The 27,953-nt window shown below is 40.7% G+C and overlaps 2 protein-coding genes across 5 annotated transcripts in view; one reads left to right on the forward strand and one right to left on the reverse strand.

Annotated features, from left to right (window-relative positions):
* Positions 1-2,415, reverse strand: part of LOC101704768 (integrator complex subunit 6-like) — a 60,789-nt gene extending 58,374 nt beyond the window's left edge. Inside the window, exons 1-2 of one of the 3 annotated variants that reach the window (XM_004862344.3) lie at positions 1,921-2,371; positions 1,719-1,796 (exon numbers count right to left, since the gene is read on the reverse strand). In XM_004862344.3, the coding sequence (XP_004862401.1) occupies positions 1,719-1,796; positions 1,921-2,031 (189 nt within the window). In that variant the 5' untranslated portion in view covers positions 2,032-2,371. Of the gene's footprint in view, positions 1-1,718; positions 1,797-1,920 lie in introns of all 3 variants that reach the window. The other 2 variants (XM_013078701.3, XM_021242511.2) reach the window with 2 other exon arrangements.
* LOC101705107 (cancer/testis antigen 55-like) overlaps positions 1-27,953 on the forward strand; it is a 129,535-nt gene that overhangs the window by 23,240 nt on the left and 78,342 nt on the right. The window contains exon 1 of one of the 2 annotated variants that reach the window (XM_087202130.1): positions 484-579. The exons of the other annotated variant lie outside the window; for it this stretch is intronic. Coding sequence (XP_087058256.1) covers positions 577-579 — 3 coding nt within the window. The 5' untranslated portion in view covers positions 484-576. Of the gene's footprint in view, positions 1-483; positions 580-27,953 lie in introns of those variants that run through there. 2 annotated transcript variants of the gene reach the window in all.

Consider the following 27,953-nt stretch of genomic DNA (forward strand, 5'->3'; position numbering starts at 1 on the left):
AAATAGGCACACTGCTTTATAGTTTGTCCTTTTTACTACTTCAGATTAAGGAACACGCCTTCAAATGGGCACCTACAAATGGTTGGTTCTTATCTGTATTAGTAGCCAGAGTGTAGACATTTGGACTCCGGATGTGCAAGCATCTGCCTTTCCATGTGCAAAAACTGACCATACTTTTTAAAAAGCTTATAGCATTTTGAAAGAAGTCGACTTGCTCAATTTTTCTAAATACAGTAAGAAAGAAAAACTAAAAGCAAACAATGAAACCCCGTGTTAAGAGGAACCTACTAATCTGTTAACAGAAGCCTGTTAACAACGTCTTCCTTTGGTTCATGTCTGAAAGAAACCTCTTTGGCCAACTATTCAGGTCGAGTCCTCCCAGGACTCCTATGATGAGGATGGATCCCAAGGCTAGGCAAGTAAGTGTTCTGCTAAATTGGATCCCCAGTCCAACCTTTCAGTTTGGTAGGTTCCATTCATTAAAACACCTCACACTATCAAAATGGATCACAGCACGTCCAGACTGCACCGCGAGATAATTAAGCGGGAGCAAAGTACTGAAAGACGTCAAGGATTATGGTAATAACGTTTTTGATTTCAATATGAAAGCGCGAACCTTATACAGGTTGATTTAACAATTTGAGCTGTATTTTATCTGACCGTTGCAGGCCAGGCAGTTCTTTATCGCTTCACCATGGGAACATGACTACCCTAGAAAGGCTAAATCCTCCCTAATTTTCTGCTGTGGGTCAGAACCCCGAGAATCAAATCATTGAATTTGACTGGCTGACTATTCACAGTCGAGTTTTCCCCTTCCATTCGTGCTTGTCTCTAGACAAATCCCTACGTGGCTAGCACAAACCTAATTTCTGAAGCCAATAAATAGGTAGGTCTCTGAAAAGCTTTCTCCTTTGAGGTTTCTGTCAGGGCATCTCTCCCCCAAGTCGTTGCTTTGCAATCTCCAGCGAAACAGTAATGGTAGCTAAGGTAACTGAGAGCAGGTTTGAACCTGACCAAGTGGGGTTAGCAAGGAAATGAGTGTCTCCCAGCCGGAGGGTGAGGAGCTGCCCCAAGCGGGAACATTTCTGACTGAGGGGGCGTGGGTTCGAGGCTACAGAGCGCGAAAGCAGCAGCGTGGCCTTTGAAGGCCAGCGGCTGGCGCTGCCACGCTCTCAGCAGGAAGGGGAGGGGATCGAGAGGAAGAAGGGAGAAGGAGAAGCCGCGGAGCTGGGGAGGAAGACGGCCGGGGCGGGGCGGGAGGAAGGAGGACCTGGAGGAGGAGTCGGGCGCGGGAAAGCCCGCGCGCCCAGCGCCAGCGCCAGCGCCTCCGGCAGAGTCGCACACTCTGGCCGCCCGAGGCTGCAGCCGGCGCTCCGAGCGACCCGAAGGGGCGGGCCCGCCGCAAGGCCTCGCTCCGGGGCTCGGGCCCTCCTACCTTCTTCCTCACCCTCCCCTCCCTCCTTTCCATCTCCGCAGCGCCTTCAGTCTCCCTCTGGCTGCCTCATACAAAAGCAAAATGTCCGCCACCTTCTGAGGCGCCGGCGACCGTCGCGCCACGAGCTCGGCCCGCCCTCCCGCGGCGTCTCCGGGGGGCCGCCCCTCCTCCGCCCCGTCTCCACGGCCCCGAGCGCCGCGGCTCCTGGGCGGCCGCTGACAGCCGGGCTCCTCCCGCCTCGGCGCCCCCCACCCCTCCGCCCGCCCTCCCGCCGGCCGCTCACCTTGATGCAGTACGGCGGCTCATCGTAGGTGACCAGCATGTACCTGTCTCCGCGGCTGGCGGGGTCTCGGGCGCGTAGCTGCGGGGTGAGGGGTGACAGGGGACCGCGTAGGACAGGGGGGCAATGCAAACATTACAGAAGCACCTCAATCCTCCCCCAGGCCCTCGGGATGGAGCGCGTCTCTCCCCTCCCCTCCCTTTACCTTCAAGAACAACTCCACAGCGCCTTTGGCAATGTCCAAATAGGAGGTGCCCAGGTCAGTGCGCTGGTTCATGGAGGCGGACGTGTCTATGAGGAACAGCAGGATGGGCATCTTTCCTCGCGCCCCCGGCTCTGATCCCTCTCTCCTGGCCCTCTCGCCCTCACTGCCACGTAAGGCCACGCGAACCCTCAACTCTTGCAGAGCCAGGGGGCAGGGAGCAAAAGGAAGAGGGGAGACGGGACGGGACAGATGGGACAGCTCCTGGCCTCCTCTTTCTGCAGCCCCACCTCCTCTCCCAGAGAGGGAACTTGAAAGTGTGAGCGTGTGTAGCTCTCGGGGCCCTCCCTGTCCCTCCTCCCTGTCCCTCCTCCCTGTCCCTCCTCCTGCCACCACTACTGCCGCCGCCGCCAGGACTACAGCCTAGCCATCCGTCCGCGCTCCGTAGAGCGCTCGCCCCAGACTGAGAACCCTCTCTGTTCACAGACACACAACTTTGGTCTGCTCACCTACCACCGGCACCATGTGACTAGAGATCACGCCATTGGCTGTCAATTATGGTGCGTTTGCATATTCATTAGATGACACGGCAAGGGGCGGGACTTGGGCGAACCCTGCAGTTTGAGGTTGAACCCTTGCTGGGGGTAAGGGGGAAAGTTAAGGACCCTCCTAGGCTTGGATTCGCCTTTAAAGGACCTGGAAGCTTTTAGGATAATTGGTTTGGGTGGTTTGGATGAATTTGCTCGCGCTCTTCAAAGGTGGTGATTCGAAAGGAAGAGTAAATTGAGCAACAGTTGTATGGAAGTACAGAAGCTAACTGCAATGGATCCATCCTGCTAGTGGCTAAGACCAAAACATTTCACAAGCAGCAAACTTCTTTCCTGGCCAGACTTACTCGCTTTCCTTTAGATTCGTTACTCCTCTTGATCAGTTCTTGTTTTTCGTGTGCTGGCCTTGTATTCCATGTATATGTATACGCACTTAGGGAACTGAACAGTTAGTTACTAAACTGGCCTTTTGTACGCACCGACTTCTTTAGTTTCCGCGAGCTCTGACGCCCTGGTCTGCCTGTGACGATTCTGCCAAGGTTGGGTCTGCACAGCCTTTACACATGGGAGGTTTACCAACTTTGATTCATTTCTACTCGCATTTATTGAACACCTATCAAATGCCAGGCACCCATGATAGACTCATTTGACCTTTGAAATAGCTGTGATAGGTGGGATGGGATTTAATTTCCGGTAAAGGAAACTGCAGCTTCCTGAGGTAAGGGTAAGGACGAGAGGTGCCGTCAGGTCTGGCTCTGTGAAAGGGCTCAATAAGTGGTCAGTTATGCTTTGTTGACTGCTTCAGGGGACATGATTTTTAAATACAGAGTATTAGCCAGGCGTGGTGGTGCACACCTACAATCCCTGCACTCAGGAGGCAGAGGCAGGAGGTTTGCCACGAGTTAAAGGCCAGCCTGAACTGCATAGTGAGACCCTGTCTATAAAACAAAATAAAATAAAATAGAGTATTTCTATATACTATATGCTATATATAAATATATTTCTATATGCTATGCGCGATGTAGAATGCTGGGCTTCAATGAGTTTACAATGTCAATGAAGAGAGAAAATCACACCTATTGTATGGGTATGCAGAATCTTTTTTTTTTTTCTTTTTGAGACAGGATCTCGCTATTTAGTTCAAGCTGGCCTCGAACTCCTAGCGGATCCTCCTGCCTCAGCCTCCTGAGGGCTGGGATTACAGGCATGTACCGCCACACCCAGCTGTATGTATAGTCTTTTACACATTCTAGGTAGTGTTCTATCTTTTCTTTTCTTGTTTGAAACAGGGTCTCACTCTTTAATTCAGGCTGACCTTGAACTCACTATGTAGCCACCCAGGCTGACCTCAGACTTGCAGAGATCCTCCTGCCTCAGCCTTCCAAGTGCTGGGATTACAGGTATACACCACCACACTCAGCATGTGCTCTATATATCGTGTATAAATATGTCTTCGATAACATTTCAGAGAAATAAGATTTCAAAAGAGGTCACACGGCAATCTCTGAATCAAGGACAAACAAGTGATGCAAATAAAAAGTGCTTTGGAAGCCCAGGGCCCAGTTAGTGGTCTAGAAGTTCAGAAGGTTTCACAAACAAGGCAAAAAATAAAAAAATTAGAAAAGGGAAGGGAGATAATTTAAGTGGGAAGGAAGGAATGGTGTGAACAAAAATTCAGCCAGAGATAGTATTCTGCATGTTACATTTTAGGCTTGTCTGATGTTATATAAGGAATATGAGGAATTAATGGGAAAATAAGGATGAAATAAACACTAGAAGCTCCCATTTCCATTCTGATACAAATAGTATTGGGGAAGGACAGTATCTACATTGGCGAGGGTGCTGAAAGTATAGGACTGGTGGGGACTGGTGTGTTAGTTTACTATTGCTATATAATAAATTACCACAAATTCAACAGCAAGGTGCATTTATCTGGCAGGCTGAAAGTAGTATATTATTACTCAGAATTGACTTCAACAAAAATCAGCCTGCCAAATAAAGGCACTGGGTCAAGTGGTGCATAGATTATCCTTTGGTTAAAGAATTATAAAATTTATTTTCCTTTTCTTTTTACCTTCTTCCTTTCTTTTCTTTATTTTGTTTTTGAGATAAGCTTTTGTTATGTTACCCAGGCTGCCAAGCTGGCCTCAAGCTTGCAGTCCTCCTGAATTATAAGTGTGTGCCAGAGTACCTGGACAGATCACAAGATTTCTGATTAGGAATAATATATATATATGGCAAGGACTGCTGAGAAATGGTGTGTCCCAGTTCACAAATGAATGTTATTTTTAGAGGACGAAACAGTCTCCTTATACTTTCATTTTAACAATGAGTGTGACTTACTTTGTTTTTTTTTTTTTTTTTTTTTTTTGGTACTTGGGATTGAACTCAGGACCTTGTGCTTATGAGTCACAAGGCAGGCAGCAGAACCACTACTGACCTAAATCTCCAGCCCAGTGCCTTACTCTTATAATTGGAAAAGATGCTATGTTGAAAAATACACTTAAATATTCAAAAGAGTTCTCCCTGGATGAATATTAGAGAAAAATTTCAAAAATGACTATCCAGCATTGGTGAAGCCCAAATTGTTTCAGTCAAATCATTTTCCAGGGATTGAACACACACAGCTCCTCATGGGGTGGACCTCTGAGGAAAAGACATTCTCCCCAGGGCAGGCAGATGCCTTTCAATGTACTTAGTTCTTTCAAACAAAGCATGTTATTTGTTCTTTTTGGCATAAGCTCAAATGGAATTGAAATGATGTAAACACAGAATCTGAAAAATATCCATGTTTCATTAAAAATACTAAAGCGACAATATACAAAGAAACCAACCTATTTGATTTATGCACTTATTCTGATTACATTAAACTCCAAGCCCTCAGTATGAAGCCACTCTTCTTCCTTTTCTGGAGGAAAAGAAACTCTGCATTATGCTAGACAGATCTGTTTTTTGGGTACATAGCAATACTGAAACTTCAGAGCTCTTTCTGTCATGTTTTGTGCTGCAGAGTATTAGCCGCCTTGTGCTGTGGGATATCTGTGCTTTGGATAGATTTGCCTCTCCTTCTAGAATGTAAACTCCTTGAGAGGCATCAGAGCTGGTAAGCAATGCCCGTACAGAGTAGCTGCTCAGCAAACGCTTGTTAAAAGAAATTGTTGAATATGCTGTGCTTTTCTTTCTTTCATTGTCTTTCCAGGTGCTTGGGTGTTATCCTGTGACTCCTTTCCTAGGGCTACCCAGCCATGCCTTGTTGCCTCATCTGCCAAACCCTACCCAAGTGGGATAGCAGACCCAGTTCCCTGTTCTGAGGAGCTAGAGCCTTTAGGATTTGAGCCCCAGGAGGCCCCTTCAGATCAAGGCTTTGAATTGACATCTTTGTACCAACCTCAGCAGCTTCCTTCGTGTTCTACTCGTGCTTCCTTGTAAAGTGGCTCTTTGGGGATGTCACTGCTCACTGTTTGTCTCCCCCAGTCATATTTTCTTCCCTACTGCCCCCAATTTCAGGCTTATTTTTACTGCCAAGCCACTGACTAATGAAATGTTTTGCAACTGCAGTTCTATGATCTGCACTAACCACCTTGTGCTCTCTTTAGTCTGCTCATGCTTTTGGAACTTGTGAGATCTTGAACTTTTCTCTTCATATCTCTGCTCTTTATCTGCTTTTCATTGATTATTAGCCCCTAAATCAATTCACTTTTCTTCCACACCATTGCAGCCCTTTCTACCACATGTCTGGAACCGCCAGATGCCTCTTAGGAAAGATTTCCTACGGAGTAGGGCTCTCTTTGCTCTCATTTCCTTCACATAAGAGTAGTGGACTCTGCTTCATGTTTATATTTTATGTGGTTGGCCATAATGTGGTTTATCATCACATAGGAGACACTTTGTTTTGGTAAAGGCTGGTTTGACTTCTTGCTCTCCAAAGATTTGTACCCTCTTGTCTTTAAGCAGGCCCTAGTCACATCTTGACAAAAGACCTTACTTAACTCTCTCCCAAATCTTGCCTTTCATGGCCGGAGGGGAGTAAGATCTTCCAGCCTGCTTTCTCCACCACCTACTCACTCTTCAAGTCCAGGCAATCTGGTTTTTCTCTCTAGCTCTTGTGGAAACTGCTCGGATTTCCCCAGTGGTCTGACCCTGGCCAAGTCCATTGGTCTGGTCTATATTTTCCTTTGTTGATTGCAGAACTACTTGTTCTTGCCTTCCTGAGCTCCCTGCCTCACCAATCTTGCCTTTTAATCACCTGCCATTTCTCCTAGAATCTTTCTACTCCTTGGACTAATTTCATTCACCTTCCCTGACTCCTAAACTTAATTGCTGTCTCACCCTGTGGCTACTTCATTTCCACCCACTGTCCCCCCCACCCAGACTATGTTATTTCTGTACCTTTTATTCATTTAGTCATTTTTTTCTTTGTTTTACTCAGATATTTCTTGAGTGGATCTTCTATATGGCAGGCAATGAGGATACAATGTAAAACAAGTGAAATAGCATATTGAAGTAGTTAAGAACTTGGATTTTTGGGGTTCAAATCCTAGTTCTGCCATTTACCAGCTACATGACCTTGGGCAGGTTACTTAACCTCTCTCTGGCTCAGCTTTCTCATCTGTATGACCGTAATAGTAATAGCACCTCATAAGACTGTTAGGAAGATTATGTGAATTAATATTGATGATGAGCTTATAGAAGTGCTTAGCACAGGGTAAGCACTACATAAGTGTTAAATAAAAGCCCTCCAAAAGTTTGTACTCCAGGGGGGACAAAAGCAAAAGACTAGATGCAATATTATATTAAGTGCTGTGAGAAAGGAAATTCAGGATGTTATGGAAACACTGAGAAGCAGCATATATTCTAGAGGGAGTGGTGAGGCAGGGGAGGCATCTAGAGATTTTCTGAAGGATTTGCCTTTGAAGGTGTCACTTGGAAGAACATGGGGATTGGCCTGGTGAAGGATGGCTGGGAGAGGGTTGAGGAATGGCACAGGGGAGAAGGGAGTGTCCTAGGCAGGGAATGGTGAGGTGGGTGAGACCGTGAGAGAGACTGAAAGAGATCCTTCAGGAAAAAAAGGAAGTTCTATATGGGCAGGATGCAGGAAAGCTGGGAAGGGAAGTAGGACAGGGAGAGAGGTAGCTGGAGATGAACTTGGAGAGGTAAGCAGAAGCCAGGTGAGGCAGGGCACAACTGGTTCTATAAGGAGTTGGATTTTATTCCGGAGGCAAGGAGGAAGCACTAGAGGACTCTCAACAAATCCTGTTTGGGTAATATCATTCTATATGCAACACGGAGAATGGGTTCGGTGAGAGCAGAAATGGAATCCAGAAGACAGGTGAGGAATCTATTTCAGTAAACTAGGTGAGATGAACTGTAGTGGTAACCAGGTTACTGAGAGACGTGCGTGGGTGCCAGGTACATCTAAGCAGGAGGACAGTCAAGCCCTCACCGTGGACTGAACCTGGGATATGAGGAAAAAGGAGTAAAAGACAGCCAGTACTGTGGCTTGGGCAATAGGGAAATTTTAGGCTGAGATGAGGAACAAGGGGAGAGATGCATACGGCAGGAGGTCCACTCAACAAATATTTATCTTGTATCAACTATGTGCCAAGCATTGTTACAAAAGCTAGATAGATATCAGCAAACAAGATAGGCCCAAATCCCTGCCACTGGGGACTGTTAGAAAATAAACAGGTAAATAGCTAGCACGTCAGCTGTTGGTGAATCTATAGAAAAGACAAAGAAAACTGAAGGCTCATTCTGTGTTCATGGGGACAATGAGTTTGAGTTGCTTGTGTGCTACCCAAGTAGAAATAATCAGGAACCAAGCTCACATAATAAAGTATAAAAGTTATCCTCAGAAGGGAGAGAAGCTGTTCAGGCAGATTTTAGGGAAGAATATACCAGAACTTCAAGGACTTCATTCCTGGGGCTGGGGATTTAGCTCAGTGGTTTCTTCGCCTGCACAAGGACCTGAGTTCGATCCCCGGTACCAAAAAAAAAAAAAAAAGAACTTCATTCCTTAAGCACAACTGTGTACAAGGCAAGAGGCTTACACTTTGCACATCTTATCTCAGGGCAACAGTCATGTGAGGTAGGGCCTATTTTTCTTCTTCCCAAGTGAAGATAAGAAAATGGGTCCCTCAGCTGACGTCGAGCCCCAGCTCCCCTTCCCCGCTGTGCCAGAACAATCCCAGAGTGAAAGGATGTGTGCTGGGTGCCCTAGAGCTCAGAAGAAGAAGCCTAGCATGGAAGCAGTTCAGCAGCAGAAGAGCCTAGGGAGCCAGGCCAGAGAAAGGAGAGTGTGAGCACGTCAACCAGCTCCAGGAGGCGCCCCAAGTTGGAGGCTGCGCTCGCATATTCCCCCAGACTAGCCTTGGGTAGTCCATCCTCAGGGCTGTGTGGACCTGCGTCTTCTGTGACTTGCCTCTGGATACTTACTGATCTCCCTGTGCTCAGGGAATCCTCTTTCCAAAACCTCGGGGAGGAGGGCTAGTAAGGGGTGGTGATGGTGGTAAGGTGCTAAAAAATTGAAATGAGATCCAAGGCAACTGCCAATCAGCATGGCCAAATGCCCAGCCTAAGGCCTAGAACAATCCTCTTTTAGCTGCTCTCTTCTGCCCTGGGCCCAGGCAAGCAAGCTATATGGACATTTATAGACCTGGTTACCCTGAGAGGTGGCGTAGGCTAAAAGTAAAAATAGCTGGTGATGAAACTTGGCCCAGAGCAGTCCCCACACAAGCTCCCTAGCGGGTTTTGCCACTTGGGTAACTTCCTGTCGCAAGTCACGGTGTAGGAGCCTCTGGGCTGAGGCCCTTGAATTCTGTTTTTCTCCTTCATGTCTTCTCCTTCCGCCTCACTGCTCTGTGGCCGCTGTGGTATGGAATGGCGAGAACTCATGAGGCAAGGGCGTCATTATCATGTGTGTGTGTGTGTCTGTGTGTGTGTGTGTGTGTAGCCCCGGAAGTGCACGTGACATAGAGAGTGATTGAGAACACAGTGGAGAGAAAAGTCTCACAGCCAGCCACAGTCTCTCCTGCCTCCAGAAACCTAGAATCCTCTTCCATCTCTCTCCTTCTCTGCATCCTCCAGGCCATTAAGTACTGTTATATTTTTACCTTTTTGATACCACTAGAGTACATCTCCTCACTATTTTTCCCTTGGTTTCGGCCCTTTGCATCACATTTAGAATCCAGTGCTGACACATTTTTAGTTTCCCTTTTAAATTCTGGAAAGGATCAGCAGTGTGAAAAATTCTTAACCAGCTTTTACACCAAATGATTTACACTAACAAAGAAACATTTTTATACCTGCTAATGTGTAAGTTTCATCATTCTTTCCTCTTTTCTTTAAGGCGTCTTTTAAAAAATTAACAACATCGAACTCCTGTTAAGAAGTGTCCTTTAAAATCTAGCAATAAAGCTGGGGATGTAGCTCAGTTTAGAGAGCTTGTCTAGCATGTGTGAGGCCTTCGGTTTAGTCCTTGGTACCACACACACACACACACACACACACACACACACACACACACGGAAGTAAAAATAGTAGAATAGTGTAGCAAGAACTCCTATAGCCAGTTTATCTGTCAGAAATCACTTCATTCATCCCAAATTTATGGCTGGACTTTCCACTTTCTCTCTTCCCACAAGGAGATGGAAGAACTCTTGGCAGCAGAGTTAGGTAGCCTTGCATGGCCATGGAAGAAGCCCCTTAATTGGTGTTCAATTCATCACATTTACTCAGGCCAACTCTGCTTGGCATTTTGCTACATGCCTGAGGTCAAAAGACAAACAGGGCATGATTCCTGCCTTGGTGGGCTTCTACTCCACTGGGGAAGGCTGATGTGAGAAAGATGTTTTCAGTACAGTGTGGTAAAATGCTCAGAGAGTTGCACGGGTTTCTATGTGAGCACAGATGTGTGGGATATAGCCAATCAGCTGTTAGAGAAAACCTCCTGCAAGACACAGTGCCTGAACTTGCCCAGATGAAGAAGAGTTAGTAACAAAAAGAGGCTAAAAGATAGAGAACTAGTAGGAGCCAGGATCTGAGGCCTTGAAAGTAATTCATGTGTGCCAAGGCCCCAGCTAGTGGCCTGCCTGGATACCTTTACCGGCCAGTGTGCCCATTTCACAGCTGCTAGAATGTAGGCTGCTTCCCTTTCTCTGAGAATTGCCCTCAGGAGTGGGAGCCATCTTGGATAGAGGTTAGGCACTTCCACACTGGCAGCCGGCCACGTCCTTACCCCTAACCTGCAGCCAACGACTGTATGTGAGCCCCCTTGCCTCAGAATGGGATCACCTTTGAGGCGCTATTCCTGCTTCACAACTTTGGGGACTTGGGCCCAAGCTTTACTGTGGAGGAGTACACATCTTTGCTTAGCTCTGTTACCTGCCCTCTCCTGCTACCTTCGCTCCCTTCTTCCTGAGACCTCTCTTGCAGTCAATTATAAGGATCAAATCCTTTCCTTGGTTGTTCTTGGGAAGCTGACCTAGGATAGTATGTTTGATAATCTTCTAGACATTTGGTATACCTTGAAATTAATGTGTGAATTTAAAAATAGTTGGAAAATTAAACCCAACAATTAGAGAAGAGCAAGATCATAGAGAACCTTTTAATTATGATAAAGACTTTTGAGTCCTTTAAACTTTTTTGTATTGTATCTTTACATATTGACTTATTCATTTAGGTTAAGACATTGGGAATTGCTTGGGTCTTTAGCTGTATAAAAATCTCTCTGAAAGTGGAATCAATTAATAGTTTAATTCACCTTAAGACATGATGAAGTATGACAGGTTTATTTTCCTAAAATGGCCACACCTATGTATTTCTCCCACCACACATGCTCTTAAAATGTTAGTACACTCTTCCCACTGGGAGGTAGGGCCTAGGTTTCCTGCTCTTCAATATAGAGAAAGAGGGCTATGACTCCCTGGACCAAGGTCATATAATAGAAGCAATGCTGTGTGATGCCCAAGGCAAGACCCTAATGGCAAAAATACAGTTTCACCCAGATCTCCTCTGTCTCTGAACCCAGTCACCATGTTGTGAGGAAGCCAGGCCACATGAAGAGGTCACAAGGTGTTGTTCTGGCCAACAGGCCCAGTTAGCCTCCCAGCTGACACCACTCACCAATCTTACATAACTTATCAGACACTTGAGGGAAAGAGCCACCATATGATTCTAGCCTCCAGTTTTGGATCTTCCAGCCAAGGGACAGGTAGAAATAAGTTTTCCTTTCAGTGCCTAAGTGTGAATTCTTAACTCATAGAAACCATAGAAATAATAAATGGTTATTGTTAATTTAAGGAATAATTAATAGTTATTGCTATTTTAAACCACTAAGTTTGGAGGTAATTTATTTTGTAGCATCACATTAAAAAAATACATCCTTGTAGATGCTGAGATCAATGGTTTCTCCTCGAAATCAGCTTCTCTAGCTTCTCTACCTCGGTTAATGCTATCTCCAAAGTTCTCTCAGTGTCTGAGCTATTTTTAGTTTACCCTTATCTCTCTGCTTACATATAAGTAGTCATCAGGTCCTACCGATTTTCCTTTCCAAGGTATCTTTGCCATCTATCCTTTTCTCAGGTACTAGTTTCTCTCCAGATTAAACTAAAGTCTAGCTTTAATCCAGTTCCTATCCAAGCTCTAAAATTGCCAATTTTCACAAATACTCAACTTCCAGATGAAATTTCATACATATTATATATCTTAAATATGCACATATATTCTAAATATATGTTTAATATGTGTTTAGAAGAATATATTTACAGAAATAATGCTTTCATTTTTTTTTTTTTTTTGGTACTGGGGATTGAACTCGGGACCTTGAGCTTGCAAGGCAGGTGGTGAGCTTTCATTTTTCATTGTTTTGCTACAAATATGACTTTGTTGTCATATTTGTTCAAAATTATATGTTTTACTCAGCTGAGGTAGTTAACATTTGGTATTACATTCCAGACATTTTTGTAAGTGTGTGTGTGTGTGTGTGTGTGTATGTATTCTAGGTATGTTTGCATATGTGTGTCAGAAATACACAGAAATATATATACATATATTCAAAACAAAGGTTTTTACAGAAATAAGATCAAGTGAGGCACATGGCACACTCCTAAAATTCTAGGACTTTTGAGTGACTGAGGCAGGAGGATCGCAAGTTCAAACCCAGCCTGGGTAATGTAGTGATTTAAGGAGACTTTGTTTAAAAAAGAAATGTTAAAAGGCTGGGGGTGTAAATCAGTTCAAAAGCCTTCAGTTCAATCCTCAGTACTGAAAAACCAGTAGTAGCACACATATTGTTCTGCGATTTAATTTTTTTTAAACCAAACATTACTTCCAGAATATCTACTTCGTTCATTTTAAAAGTTGCATAGTATTGCACCACCATTTGTTTAGCCATTTCCCTATTTAAAAACATTTGACTTTTTCGACATTTTGCTAACACATCTTGCTGTAATAAGTACTGTTCTGCATATGTCTACGCATCCGTGTTGTTTCTATAGGCTACAGTACTAGAAATGCAGCTACTGGATCATAGGATGTAGGTAATTTAAATATTGGGAGGAAATGCAAAATTGTTCTATTAATGTGATTGCACCAATGTCTACCCTAAAACGCTAAGTCCCCTCTTTCCCACACTGAAGCCCAAACAGGATATTATTAATCATTTTTAATTTTTGCAAAGCTAATAAGCAAAAATGCTATTGGACTGTTGTTTTAATTTGTATTTATTTAATTAGGGCAATCAAACAGCTTTTCATGTTCGTAGACCACTTGTGTTTCACTTCCTATGAATGGACATGTATCCTTTATCCACTCTTTTACTGAATTTTGAATTTTTCTTAATACTTTCCATAAGCTTGTACAGTAACACTATTACCTCTCTCAAGTGTTATAACTATTTAATCCAAGCTATGAATATTTTGGCTTCTTTTTGGGGGGGCACCAGGGATCATACTCGGGACCTTGTGCTTGCGAGGCAGGCAGCGGAACCACTGAGTTAAATCCCTGGCCCTTAACTTTGTTAATGATATGAATTTAAAATTTTAACTTTTCTGCCATCAAGTTTAATTGACATATTCTCTATAGTTTCTGGATTTCTTGTCATGGTTTAAGAAGATCTCTCTAATATGTAGTCATAAATATGTTCTATATTTTCTCCTGGTATAGTCATTGTTTTATTTTTCAAATGCTTAAATGTTTATTCTAAAGGCAAAAAACACAGTAGCAACAAAACAGGTTATAGCTTTAGTTTTTGAAAAGAGTACTGATTACATAAATTATAGTATATACATAAACGAATTCTTATACAGTCCTTAAGATAGATAAGGTAGATCTTAAAAGCATTGAAATACCAAAATGTTAACCATATTAGGTGAAAATGGCAGAAGTATAGTATGGTTTCATTTCGTGTATGTGTATAAAATGCCTGAAACTACATGCACCACTGTATTAACAGATATTTTTCTGGGAAGTAAGAGAGTCTATGGATTTTATTTTTTCTTTATTGTTTGAATTTTTTAAAAATACTACCAAACTGAGAGATTTTCCACTTTGAAAAACATTGCATAAATGTTGTAAATGTTAGAAATAGGCTAGACATGGATCAAAAAGAAGCAGGATGGGAAAAACAGTGAGAGAGAATTTAGAAATCTACACAAATTCACATCTGTTAATGATACGAACGCACTACACAAACATTAATTAGCCAACATCAGATGGGCTTTACAAATACCAGACCGTTCTCCATTGTTTTACACAGTTCAATTGTAATAATATGGAATTGCTTTTTGACAAAAGTGTGGTAATTTAAAATTCTGATTAACCCCATTCCAATAAGCTACCAAACCAATGAGCTATTTCAGAAAATGACATCATTGTTTGCAAGAGAAGACGCCTTCAGCGGCTCACCATCATCTAAGGCTATTTTCCAAACTTGCTTGAACATCAAGATCACTCCAGGTAATGCTAAAAGAACAGATCACGCACATCATTCTAGACCTATATCTGATTATAATCAAGAATCTGAATCCTCTCTGGAGATGTCTGGGACTATATATTTTTACCAAGCTCTCAGGTGATTCTTTTAATCAGGTATGTTTAGAATACACTGGACATTTAAAAATCTTGGTGACTCCTATCAGCATTTGCACTTCTTGTGAATATAATTTTGCATTGTTCTAGTTATTTGAATAGATTGAATATTACCTGGGAGGAATATTTTCTTGCTATGGAATTCCCATTCATCTTTTAAAAAGTACAATTCTGTGATGTTTAGTATATTCACAAAGTTATATAACCATCACGACTCTAATTCTGGGACATTTCATCACTCCTGAAAGGAAACCCTATGGCCACTAGTAGTTACTTCATAATTTCTCCCAATGTCACCAGCCCTGACAACCACCAACTTCTGGTTCTACAGATTTGCCTATTCTAGACAATTCATAAATATATAATCATAAAATATGTAGCCTTTTGTGATTATCTTCTTTCACTTTGCATATTTTTAATGTTCATCCATGTTGGAGCATGTATCAGTATTTCATATTTTTAGGCCTTTGAGTGTTTTTGTTTCAGTTTTTATTTTTATATGCTGTATTTACAGTACATAATGACTACATTCCTTATAGGGAGTTGGTACATGTACAAAACTGACTTTCATTCTTTTTTAATCCCTTTCCCAGTTCTCTCTCCTCCCTCCATCTCTTGATCCTCTTCTCATTTGAAAAAAAAATCTATCTGCACACTTGCTATTATCTTTTATTTTTCTCTTTACATTTTGAGTTTCTCATATAAGACGAAGCATGTGGTATTTAAGCTTGTATGTCTGATTTATTTCACTTAACATTATGGTCTCAAAGTACATCCATTTTCCTACAAATGAGGAATTTTGCACCTTTATCATTAAAGATATTGGCCTGTAGTTCTCTTTTCAGTTGGACACTTGTCTAGATTGAGAATCAGGGTAAGGGTAGCTTCCAGAAATGTCTTTGGGAGTACTCATTTCCTTTCAATTTCATTAAAGAGCTTGAGGAGTATTGGTGTTAGATTTTCTCTGAAGTTCTTGTAAAATTCAGCAGTGAATCCATCTGGAGCTGGGCTTTTCCTAGTTGGCAGATTTTTTACTACTGCTTCAATTTCATTGCCTGCTATTAGATTATTCAGGGTTTTTATATGTTCTTGATTCAGGCTTGATAATTCACATATGTCTAGGAACCTATCAATTTCTTCTGAATTCACCAACTTCTAGTGAACAGTTTTGTGAAGTAGTTGTGAATAATCTTCAGGAATATGGCAGTGTTTGTTGTGATTTCACCTTTTTTCATTTCTAGTCGCATTGATTTGGGTCTTTTCTATCCTTTTTTTTTTTTTGTAAGATTGGCTAAGGGTTTGTCTATTTTGTTCATTCTTTTGAAGAACCAGTTCTTTGATTCACTGATTCTTTGTATTGTTTTTTTAGTCACCACTTCATTGATTTCTCCTCTGATCTTTATAATTTACTTCCTTGTACTAGTTTGGGGTTTGGATTGTTCTTATTTATCTAGAACTTTGAGGTGCATTATTAGGTTATTTATTTGGGCTCACTCTGTTTTTCTGATGTGGGCATTCACAGTTATAAACTTCCCTCATAGGACTGCTTTTATTGTGTCCTATAAGTTCGGATATGTTGTATTGGCATTATTGTTTAGTTCTAGGAACTGTTTTATTTCTTCCTTGTTTTTTTTTCTGTAATCCATTGATTATTCAGGACTGTATTATTTAATTTCCATGCGTTTTCATGATTTCTGTGTTTTCTTTTGCTATTGATTTCTGGTTTCATTGCTCTATGATCTCATAATATGCATGGTATAATTTTAATTCTTTTGCATTTACTTAATCATACTTTATTGGCTAGTATATGGTCTGCTTTGGAAAAAGCTCCATGTGCTGCTGAAAAGAATGTGTATTTTGTTGTTGTTGGATCGAACAATCTAGATAGATATTAAGTCTATTTTTTTGAAAGTTTGGTTTAACTCTAATAATTTTTTGTTGATTTTTTTGTCTAGTTGATTTATGTTTGTGATAGTGGGATATTGAGTTCCCCTACTATAATTGTGTTTGTTTTTCTAATCTTTTGTGTCCAGTAGTAATTGTTTTGTGAAGATGAGTACCCCATTGTTCCTTGCACATGTTAATAATTATTATCTGTTCCTTTTGGATTGTTCCCTTAACCAATATGTAGTGACATTCTTTGTGTCTTTTGATCAATTTTGGCTTGCAGTCCACTTTATCTGAAAATAGTATAGCTATTTTTGCTTATTTTTGGGTTTTCCTTTCATGGAATAATGTTTTCTGTCTTGTGGGGGTTTTTTGGGGGTTTTTTTGGTACTGGGGCTCAAACTTGGGACCTTGCACTTGCGAGGCAGGTGGTGGAACCACTGAACTAAATACCGGCTTGTGATTTTTTTTTAATCTATGAATTTCTTTTTGTTTTAAATGTGTTTCTTGTATGTCACACACTGTTGGATTTTGGATTTTGTTTCTTGATCCATTTTGCCAATCTGTGTCTTGTGATTGGTTTACTGAGATTATTCAGATTGAGAGTTATTACTGATATTTATTGACTTATTCCTGTCATTGCTTTATTTTCCTTTTGCTGATTCCCTATCTTTCTCTTCTACTTAACTGCTCCCCCTATCTGGTGTATTCATTCTACTAGACTTTTTGTCATTGCTACCTTCATTTTCTCTTTCTAGGGTATCTTTGAAAATGTTTTGGAATGCTGGTTTTGAGGTCATGGATCTCTTCAGGTGCTATTTATTATGGAAGTATCTTACATCTCCATCACTTTTGCAAGATAGTTTTGTATGATATAATAGCCTGGGTTGAAATTTGTTTTCTTTTAGGGCTTGCAACCCCTCACCCATAGCTCTCATGGCCTTTAAGGTTTTGTTGAGAAGTCTGCTATAATTCTAATAGGTTTACCTTTATAAGTGATTCATTGCCTTTCTTTAACTGATGTAAGATGCTGTTCTTGTGTTGAACTTCTTTAATTTTTGAGTATGATATATCCTAAAATAGTTCTTTTCTGATCATGGGTATTTGAGGATCTATATACCTCATTTATCTGTATGTTAAATTCTTTCCCCTTATTAGGAAAGTTTTCTCTCATTTCAATGAACAGGTTTTTTAATGCCATTTGTGCTGTCTTCAGATTTTTCATTAATTCCAACTAATCTTGGATGAGTCCTCTTTGTGTCATCTAGAAGCCGTTGCATCCATTTTTCATGTTTTCTTGGTTTTTGAAGGTATTTTTAAATTAATTAGTCACTCACACCCTCCCTGTATTCTAGTTCTGACACCCTGTCCTCACATGGCCACTTCTGCTGCCCATACTATCAATAGATTTTTAATTTCCTGAATTTCTCTTTGGTATCTTTTCTGGACTGTAATTATTTTCTATGCTGGACATTCGTGTTTTGTATCATTTTATTTAGCTCAAGTAGCTTTATGTAAATGTAGTGTGTGGATTTGCTTGTTGTTTTGTTTTTTAGGCCAATTATCTCTTTAGTTATATCTTCTTTGAGCTCCCCAAGTGGCTTAGTGAACTGTTTTGTTATCTGCTCTGTTATCCTTCATAATAATTCTGCTGTGTGGCATTTGATTTTCTCTTCTTCAATGCCTCATAGATGATCTTTGGGGAGTTGGGAGATTTTGAAGTCATTTTCTTGCCTTGTGTCCTCATGTTTCTATGTTTTTGTTTGTTTGTTTGTTTGTTTCTCATGCTGAGGCTAGTTGATTATAATGCAAAGCTTTTTGCTAGTATGGAGACCTCTTTAGTTAATGTCTGCTTTTTCAGTGATGCACCTTGGACGTGTCTAACTATTGGCCTTTACCTCTGTCCCAGGATCCTGACACCTCCATTTATTTTGGAGAGGAAGCTTCAGAGTGTTTTCCCCAGTGACCATTTCTCCAGGAATAGGCCACAGTATTATTAAAGGCAATCCAGATATTGGCATCCAAAGACAACCAATGAATAGCAACAATTATGTCACCTTGGCTATAGTAATAATATCAGCAACAATATAGCATCGAAGACAAACTAGATAATGATATACCCTACAAACCAATAATGTACTTCTCTTAACCACTGAGAAGAGATTTATAATGTAGTGTAACCATATATTGACCTACAATAAATATCTACTAAATGGAACAACTTTACTTCCACTAGAATAGTATTCAACAGTAATAGCATAGAGTTAATTAGCTATCTCAGGATTCATAAAGTTTAATATTTATACTAGTAAAAGGGAGAATGGGAACTAGAGAATAAAAAAGGAAAATTTGAAAAATTAATCAATGGAAGATGAGAAGGAGGAGATAAAAGTGGGATAGGGTATCATACTGAGGAGTGAAAGAAAATTAATAGTATTAATAGTATAGAAAAGAACAAACAAGAAAAAGAAAAAAAGAATATCAGAAAGCAAAATACAAGAAGTAAAAGAAAGATAAGAAAAAAAGAAAAAAAATTAAAAGGGGGAAGAAAACCACCCCCATAAAGATTGTGAAGGAAAGAGAGAAATAATTTGAAAATTAAAAAATTTTTTGAAGATTGAGTCAAAGATCCTCCTTGTTTTTGAATGAGTGGTTTATTTTCAGGTTCTGCAGTTTTGGAATCCAGCAAGACACGTTTTTTTTCCACCCAGCTTAAGGGCTTTGGGTTTATGAGATGCCCTCCCTGTACCACAGGCTCCTCTGTCCATTTTTCCTAGACTGTGATAACCATTCAAGCTGAAGCATGTCCTTGCTTGTGTTGTTGGTAGGTGAGAAAAACCATCAGGCCCCTGAACTTTGTTGGAAGTAAACCATGGGGCAGGGGTTCAAATGGGCTGTGGGACTTAATGTCAGTACTTGCTAGACCTACTTTCTCACTATGGAGGGCAGGGCCTGTATCCTTCCTAGGCTGAGCTTAAACTTCTCAAGGGGTCTATGTCTAACCCTCACCCTCTCTGTGGCAGTTTTCTGTGGTTGTCTCTCACCCTGTCACTTTTTAAGGATAATACTAGAATACCTGAAGCTGCTGGTCAGATCTGTAGTTTCTCATTGGGTCTGCTGGGCCTCCCAGCTTGCCTTTTCTCCTAGGTGTTTACCTCATTTAGGGTCAGGTTGGTCAGTTAGTCTGTGCCTCTGCTGTCCCATACCAAGGGGAAGCAAAACATAGAGCCGGCCTGGAGTTGGTTGATGTTTGCAGCCAGGATAGCTGTATCCTCCTGTTATAGGGCTGCACTGTCTCACTGTGGGTGGTGGCTTGCTGGGTCATTTCCTCTTCTGTTCCTTGGTGCTGGTCTCATCCACAATCAGGTTGGCTAGTTGATTGGCACCTCTGCTGCCCTGTGCAAGGGGAAACAAAATGCAGACCTGGCTCAGAGTTGGCAGGTAGCCACAAACAGACCGTGGAATCCACCACTCTTGTGCAGTGGGCTGGGGATGGGGGCAATAGCCTGTGGCTCTTTCCAGTCCATAGCAGACAGGAAGATAAAGTTTCTACACTTCACCTGAATTGATAAAATACCAGTAGACTGTGGTAAGTACATATAATGCAATACCTAAAGCAACCACAAAATCTTTACAAAGAGATACAGTGAAAACCACTACTGATAAGCCAAGATAGAATTCTTTACAAAGGCTAAAATTACCTACAGGAAGGCAGGAACACTGAAACAGAAAATTATCAGAAACAGAGGAGATCTTTATAAAATGATGAAAGACTCAGCCCACCAAGAATCATAAATGTATACATATCTAATTGCAGTGCTGAAATATTTGTGAAGTAAAAACTGATACAACTAAAGGGGAAAACACAAATCTACAGTTGTAATTGAGATACCAACATTTCTCTGTTTAACAGAGAAATTGATAAAACAACCAGACAGAAAATAAGCAAAGATAGAGAACTCAACACCACCAAAAAACAAAAAGAACTAATCAGTGTTTATCAAATACTCCATCCAATAATAGCAGAACACACATTCTTTCAAAGTGACCATGGAACATAGTAATAAGATAAACCATACTCTGTGTCATAAATCAAGCCTCAGCAAATTTAAAAGAATTGAAAGCATTCAGAAGTTCTTCTCTGACCACAATAATATTTAACTAAAAATTAATAAAAGTAAGATAACAGGAAAATTTCCAAACAATTGGAAGATACTGTAAGGGCCTAATGACAGATGTGTCAAAGCCCGGGTGTCTGAGAACACAAAGTCTGTCATTTAGCCCAGGTGAAGGACAGACTTTGTTATAATAATAATAAATCAGCATGAACGAACATGCACATGCCACTCAGCTATGCAAGGTCATACAGCTGTTTTGTCTAAGTGTGTCTCAGAAAACCTGATAATAAAGACACATAGCTCTTGAGCTCTCCAGCTGCAGCTCCAACTCTCATGCTCTGATGCTACCCTTATGTTGAAAAATTAAAGTTTGGTTCCAGCTTTCTGGTGATGTCTGTTCCTCGCACATTCTTTTCTTTGGGAACCTAGCCTAACTGGACCCACTTTCAGCCCACTGGCCCTGAAAGCTACATAACACACTTTGATTTAAAAATTAATTTTATCGGTACATTTTAGGTATAAAATATAATGACATTCATCATTGGAAAATTGTACCTTTACATAATCTATCTTGGGTTTTATTTTCTCCCCTTTCCCTGCCCTCCCTTCAACCCCTCCACTCCTCCTTATTTACAAAGACTTTGTTTCCACTTTTTGCTTTTCTCATATTAATTCCATTCCCTTATTTACTTTCCCCAACCCCTCCCACTTCCCCTTCCCCTTTGCCCCTTTTCTTCCTATTTCACAATATCTATTATGCCTTTAGATCCTTATTTATACTTTCAGTTTCTCACAGTAGGGAAGCTGGTGTATTTACACTTGTGTATTTATACATGTGTGTCCTATTTATTTCATTTAAGAGTATGGCCTCAATGTGCATCCATTTACCTATAAATGTCTCTAATTTCTCATTCTTTATGGCTGAGTAGTACTCCATTTTATTTAAAAAACCCCACATTTTCTTTATTCAATCTCCAGTTGATGGGCAATCAGGCTGTTTCCAAGTTTTAGCTATTACAAACTGTGCCTCTAAAAACATGGTGCATATATATCTCTGTGGTATGATGCTTTTAATTCTTTTGGGAAGATATCCACCAGAGGGATAGCTGGGTCAAATGGGACCTCTAATCCTAGTTCTTTGAGGTATCTCCATACTGATTTCCACAGTGGTTGCACCAGTCTACGCTCCTACCAACAGTGGAGCAGGGTTGCTTTCTCTCCACAGCCCCGCCAGCATTTGTTATTGGTTGATTTTATGATAGCAGCCATTCTTTCTGGAGTGAGGTGGAATCTCAGTGTGGTTTTCATTTGCACCCCTCAAATGACCAGTGATGTTGAACATTTTTTCATACGTGTATTTGCTATTTCTACTTCTTTGAGAAATGACTGTTCATTTGAGATACCCATTTTTGGATTGGGTCTTTGTCTGAGGAACAGCTGGTAAAAATTTTTTCCCACATTGTGGGTTGTCTCTTCATGCTGTTGGTGGTTTCTCTTGCTAACACACTTTTAAATAGTATACAGATCAAACAAAAAATCAAGGGAAATAGAAAATGTATCAAGCTGATATATCAAAACATTATAATTTGTAGGGCTCAGCTAAAGTAGAGTTAAAGGGAAAATTTATAGACTAAATAAGTACATTAAAAAAGTATAAAATCAATGGTCTGTATTTCTATTTTGAGAATCTAGAAAAAGAGTAAAATAAACCAAAGTTAAAGAGAGGGATGGTGCTAATAAAGGTAATAAATAATGACGTTAAATATTAAAAAATATAGAAAACCACTGGAACAAAAACATGGTTCTTTGAAAAAGCACGGAAAGCTAGTAAATCTCTAATAATGCTCAAAAGGAGAGGGGGAAGATTACACAAATTTCTAATGCCAGAAATGAAACAGAGTGTATCACAACAGACTCTGTATCAATTAAAAGAATATAACAGAATACTACAAACAACTCTACACACATAAAAGTGAGAATTTAAATAAATTATGTGAATTATTTGAAAAGCACAAAGTACCAAAATTCACCTACCACTTAGTGAGACCCTGTCTCAAAAGAACAAAACAAAGTCAGTTGGAAAGAAAGAAGCATCATAGGGTAAACTAACGACAAATAGATTCTTTCAAAGTACAACCAATCCACTGATTCTTTAATTTTTTGAAGTTTTAAAAATGTTTTAAATAATTCAACTCAGTTAAAGGCACAGATCAAAGTATACACTTTTATGTTCTTCAAAAAATGTACACACCCATGTTACTATTACTTGAGTAATCCCAGAAAGTCACCTTATGCTTTTTTCCAGTTCCTCTTAGTCCCCACCCCTGTTCTGAGTTTCATCTCCTTTAGTTATTTTTGCCTGTTCTTGAACCTTATACGAATGGAATCATGTATATTCTTTTTATGTCTGTGTTTTTCACTCCTCATAATAATGCTGAGATTCATCCAGTATTGTGTATTACCAAGAATCATTTTTTTTCTATTACTGAATAGACACCTTTGAATTAATATACTACAATTTGTTTCTCCAGCACCCTCTTAATGGACATTTGAATAGTTTCCTGTTGGTTAACTTTTAGTCTGGCTCATTTTATTAGTAGACTAAGACAGATTCAATTCATTTTTTCACTTTTTAGCCATATCTCATTGTTTTCGACTTCAAATTTCCACACATTCTTACATATTTAATCTTCTATTCATCAATTCCTTTTCTTACAAATTTTAACCTTTCCTAGGGAGCCCTATTCTGTTTTTATCCAAAACAGTTCTAATTGTACATTTTCCAGAAGTCCTCATATTCACACTCTTCTTGTGTCTACCAGTATAAAACAGATGATAAAAGTCAGCTAAATTCTTATTTAGAATACATGTCTTTTCAGAAGGATGGTTTATAGATGTGATAGAAATACAGATAGATGATGAAGACTGTGTCTCATTTGTCATTTTAATTTCATATTGAATTCAAGTACTTCTGAAAACTGGTAAAATGAATTTTTAAAATCCTACATTTTCCAAAACAACAACAAAATACTTCAGAGAGAAAAGTGGCATTGATTTACATTTTTCCAAATCTCTTTAATGTCTGATATAATAAAAGACAGCTGGGTTCTCATTTATGCTTCTGTTTTTAATCAGTTGCCCAAATCAAAAATAGACCAATGGGGTTACATCAAATTAAGAAGCTGCTGCACAGCAAAGGGAACAATCATCAGAATGAAGAGAGAACCTACAGAATGGAAGAAAGTACTTGCAAATTATACATCTGACAAGAGGTTAAAAGCCAGAATATATAAGGAACTAAAAAAACACTCAACAACAAAAGTCAAAATACCTGATTAAAAAATGAGCAACAGGCCTAAATAGGGATTTCTCAAAAGAAGACATACAAACGGGGTCAACAGGTATACATGCAATGATGCTCAATATCATTAATCATCCAGGAAATGCAAACCAAAACCAGAATGAGGCATCACCTCATTCCAATAAGAAAGGCTATCATTTTTTAAATATGGATTTTCACTCACTTTGTTGCGCAGGCTGGTCTCAAGCTCATAGGCTTAAGTCATCTTCCTGCTTTGGTTCCCAAGTAACTGGAAATACACACCAGGATAAATGGTCTTTTTTTCTGGTGCTGGGGGTTGAATCCATGGCCTCCAGTATGCTAGGCAAATGCTGTATCACTGAACCCCAGCTCCAGCCCCAGCCTTGGAATGGCTATCATCAAAAAGGTGAAAGATAATATGTGCTGGTTAAGATGTAGGAGAAAAGGGAATGCTTGCACATTGTAAATTAGTACAGTGTTATGGCTTGTATCTAGATATCCTCCCAAACTCTCATGCACTCATAGGTGGGCTTTTCAAATATAGCTGGCACTAGGATGTGTGAATATGGATTAAGGGTGTATGATAACTAAATTAGTCCACTGATTACCTTAGCATAGTTCTGGGTGTGGATAATAGGAAGGCCCATCCTGGGTGTGGGTGGCACCATTCAATAGGCTTGTTGTAGCCTGAATGGGATAAAAGTCCACAAGGCTCACTGCTTGCTGCCTCCTGCCTGCCCTGCCATGGACTGTCTCCTCTGAAATGCCCAATTGCCATGCCACATTGCCTTGGAGCCACCCAACTATGGACTGAAACCTCTACAAAACTGTGAGCCAAGACAGAACACGCCGAATCAACCCGCTGCAGACAGGCAGGTCTGTGCACGCCCTACCGAGGTCCCGAGGCCCTCAGAAGATGTCCAATCACCCAGCTGCAGACAGGCAGCCACCTGGTTCCACACTACAAAGACGCAGAGGACAACAGACCACCAGACGAAGGTACTGAGTCCCGCTGCTCCTGGTCCAGAGGAAGGGGCTTCCTGGCCACCATCACTCCCGCTGCTCCCAGCCCAGAGGAAAGGGCTTTTGGGCCACCTTCTGTCCTGCCACTCCTGGCCCAGAGGAAGGGGCTTCCAGCCCACCATCCCTCCCACCGCCCCCGGCCCAGAGGTAGGGGCTTCTGAGCTGTCATCCCACTGCTCCTGGTCCAGAGGAAGGGGCTTCCCAGCCACCATTCCTCCCACTGCTCCCAGCCCACAGGAAAGGGCTTTGGGGCCACCATCCATACTGCTGCTCCCGGCCCCTGTCCCACCTCTCCCAGCTCAGAGGAGGTAATGTGTGCAGGTGCCAACAGCCCCCCCCCCCAGTCGAAATGAGAAAACAGGTAAATAAGTCTCAAAACCAGACTTCCAGATCACCTACAGCAACTCCAAAGGGAAATGAGAAGAAATACTCTGATACTCAACCACCTGGACCCACTGAACTGGCAACAAAAGGGGATCTGGAAAAAATGAAATCACAAATAATTTCTCAGATAACAGGAGAAATTGTGCCCCTAGTGCAAGACATGATTAATAAATCTAGAGAGGAGCTCAGGAACATGATGAAATCCCAACATAGCAAACAAATGGAATCCATAAAACAGATGCAAATAGATTTCCAGGACATGAAAAACTCCATTGAAAGTCTACACAGCAGAATGAGCCAATGTGAGGACAGAATTTCAGATACAGAAGATAAGATTGCAATTAGTGACCAGGAAAAGAAAATTTTCTTCAAAATTATAAGGGAACATGAGAAGTCAATCCAGCAGCTGCTAGATGATGCAAAGAGAATAACATAAGACTGATTGGGCTCAATGAACAAACAGGAGAGAGTGGAGATGACATAAAAAATCTCTTCACAGGAAGAATGGCAGAAAACTTCCCAAGCAGGGGAAAAGAGCTTGACATACAGATAAGTGAGGCATATAGGACTCCAAATAGCCTTGATCAAAAAAAATCTACACATAGGCATATAATTGTTAAGATTGCAGAAATTCAACAGAAGAACAAAGTTCTCCAAGCAGTCAGAGAAAAGAAACAAATCACATACAAAGGAAAGCCCATCAGAATCACAGCAGACTTCTCAATGCAAACCATCAACACAAGAAGAGCTTGGAGTGACATATTCCAAGCCCTAAAAGAAAACAGCCTCCAACCCAGATTGATGTACCCTGTGAAACTATTTTTCAAAATTGATGAAGAAATAAGATACTTTCTTGACAAAGAGCACCTTAGGAACTTCGTGAATACCAAACCAGCACTCCAAAGAATTTTACACAATATCCTAGGAACAGACATTGAGGATCACAACCCCAGGAAGCAAAGCAGAATGAACCCATCTGGCATGACAAGAAATTAAATGGAAAGGGGGAGAACCCAACAAAAAGAAAAACTCATGCCAAGGACAAGTCAATACATTTCAGTTATAACCATCAATGTTAATGGTCTCAATTCACCAATCAAAAGAAATAGACTGGCAGAATGGGTCAAGAAGCAAAATCCAACAATATGCTGCATACAAGAAACACACTTAATTCAAAAGGAAACTCATAGACTGAAAGTTAAAGGGTGGAAAACAATACTCCATGCAACGGGAACCCAAGAAAAAGCAGGAGTAGCTATCCTCTTGGCAGATCAAGTAGATTTCAAACCAACACTAATTCAGAGAGACAAAGAAGGACACTGCATTCTTGTAAAGGGAAGAATCCAAGAGGAAGAGATGACAATCATAAATATCTATGCACCAAACACTAGTGCACCCAAGTATATAAAAAAATACTAAAGGATATGAAAAGTCATATATGCACTAATATACTTGTAGTGGGGGACCTCAACACCCCACTGTCACAAATAGATAGATCAACTAGACTAAAAATAAGTAATGAAATACTAGAACTCAATCGAACTCTTGAACAAAGGAACTTAACAGATGTTTACAGAATCTTCCACCCCACAAAATCAGAATACACATTCTTCTCAGCTGCACATGGGTCATTCTCCAAAATAGACCACATACTCACACATAGAACATGTTTAAGTAAGTGCAAAGGAATGGAAGTTATCCCCTGTGTATTATCAGACCATAGTGTGATGAAATTGGAGATCCATAGCAAAAGAAACTCAAAAAATGTCATAAACATGTGTAAATTGAACAACACACTTCTGAGTAACCAATGGGTCACAGAGGAAATTAAAGAAGAAATCAGGTAGTTCCTTCAATTAAATGACAATGACAATACAACATATCGGAATCTGTGGGACACAATGAAAGCAGTCTTACAAGGGAAATTCATAGCAGTGAATAAGCATATTAGGAAAGCAGAACGATCCCAATTAAACAACCTGATGCTGAACCTCAAGCTTCTAGAAAAAGAAGAACAGGACAACCCCAGAGCTCATACAAGGGAGGAAATTATAAAGATCAGAGGAGAAATCAATGCAATGGAGACTAAGAGAACAATACAAAAAAATCAATGAAGCCAAGAGTTGGTTCTTAGAAAGAATCAACAAAATTCACAAACCTTTAGCCAACCTTGTCAGAAAAAGGAAAGAAAAGGCCCAAATCCATGCAATTAGGAATGAAAAGGGTGAAATTACAACAGACCCAGCAGAAATCCAGAGGATCATCAATACCTACTTCCAGAACCTATACGCCAATAAGATGGACAACACAGAAGAAATGGACAGATTCCTAGATACATATGAATTACCAAAGTTGAACGAAGAAGACCTAAAAATTCTGAACAACCCAATATCAACCAATGAAATTGAAAATGTAATTAAAAACTTATCACTAAGAAAAGCCCGGGCCCTGATGGCTTCACTGCTGAATTCTACAAGACATTTAGAGAGGAACTGCTGCCACTACTGTTTAAACTCTTCAATGAAATTGAAAGGGAAGCAATACTCCCAAATTCATTCCTGGAAGCAAGCATCACCTTGATCCCCAAAGCAGTGAAAGACCCAACTGAAAAGGAGAACTATAGGCCAATCTCACTAATGAACATAGATGCAAAAATCCTTAATAAGA

The sequence above is a fragment of the Heterocephalus glaber genome, unplaced genomic scaffold (assembly GCF_053883595.1).
Source record: "Heterocephalus glaber isolate CG9 unplaced genomic scaffold, H.glaber_assembly_v1.0 deba00001764, whole genome shotgun sequence".
Lineage (NCBI taxonomy): Eukaryota > Metazoa > Chordata > Mammalia > Rodentia > Bathyergidae > Heterocephalus > Heterocephalus glaber.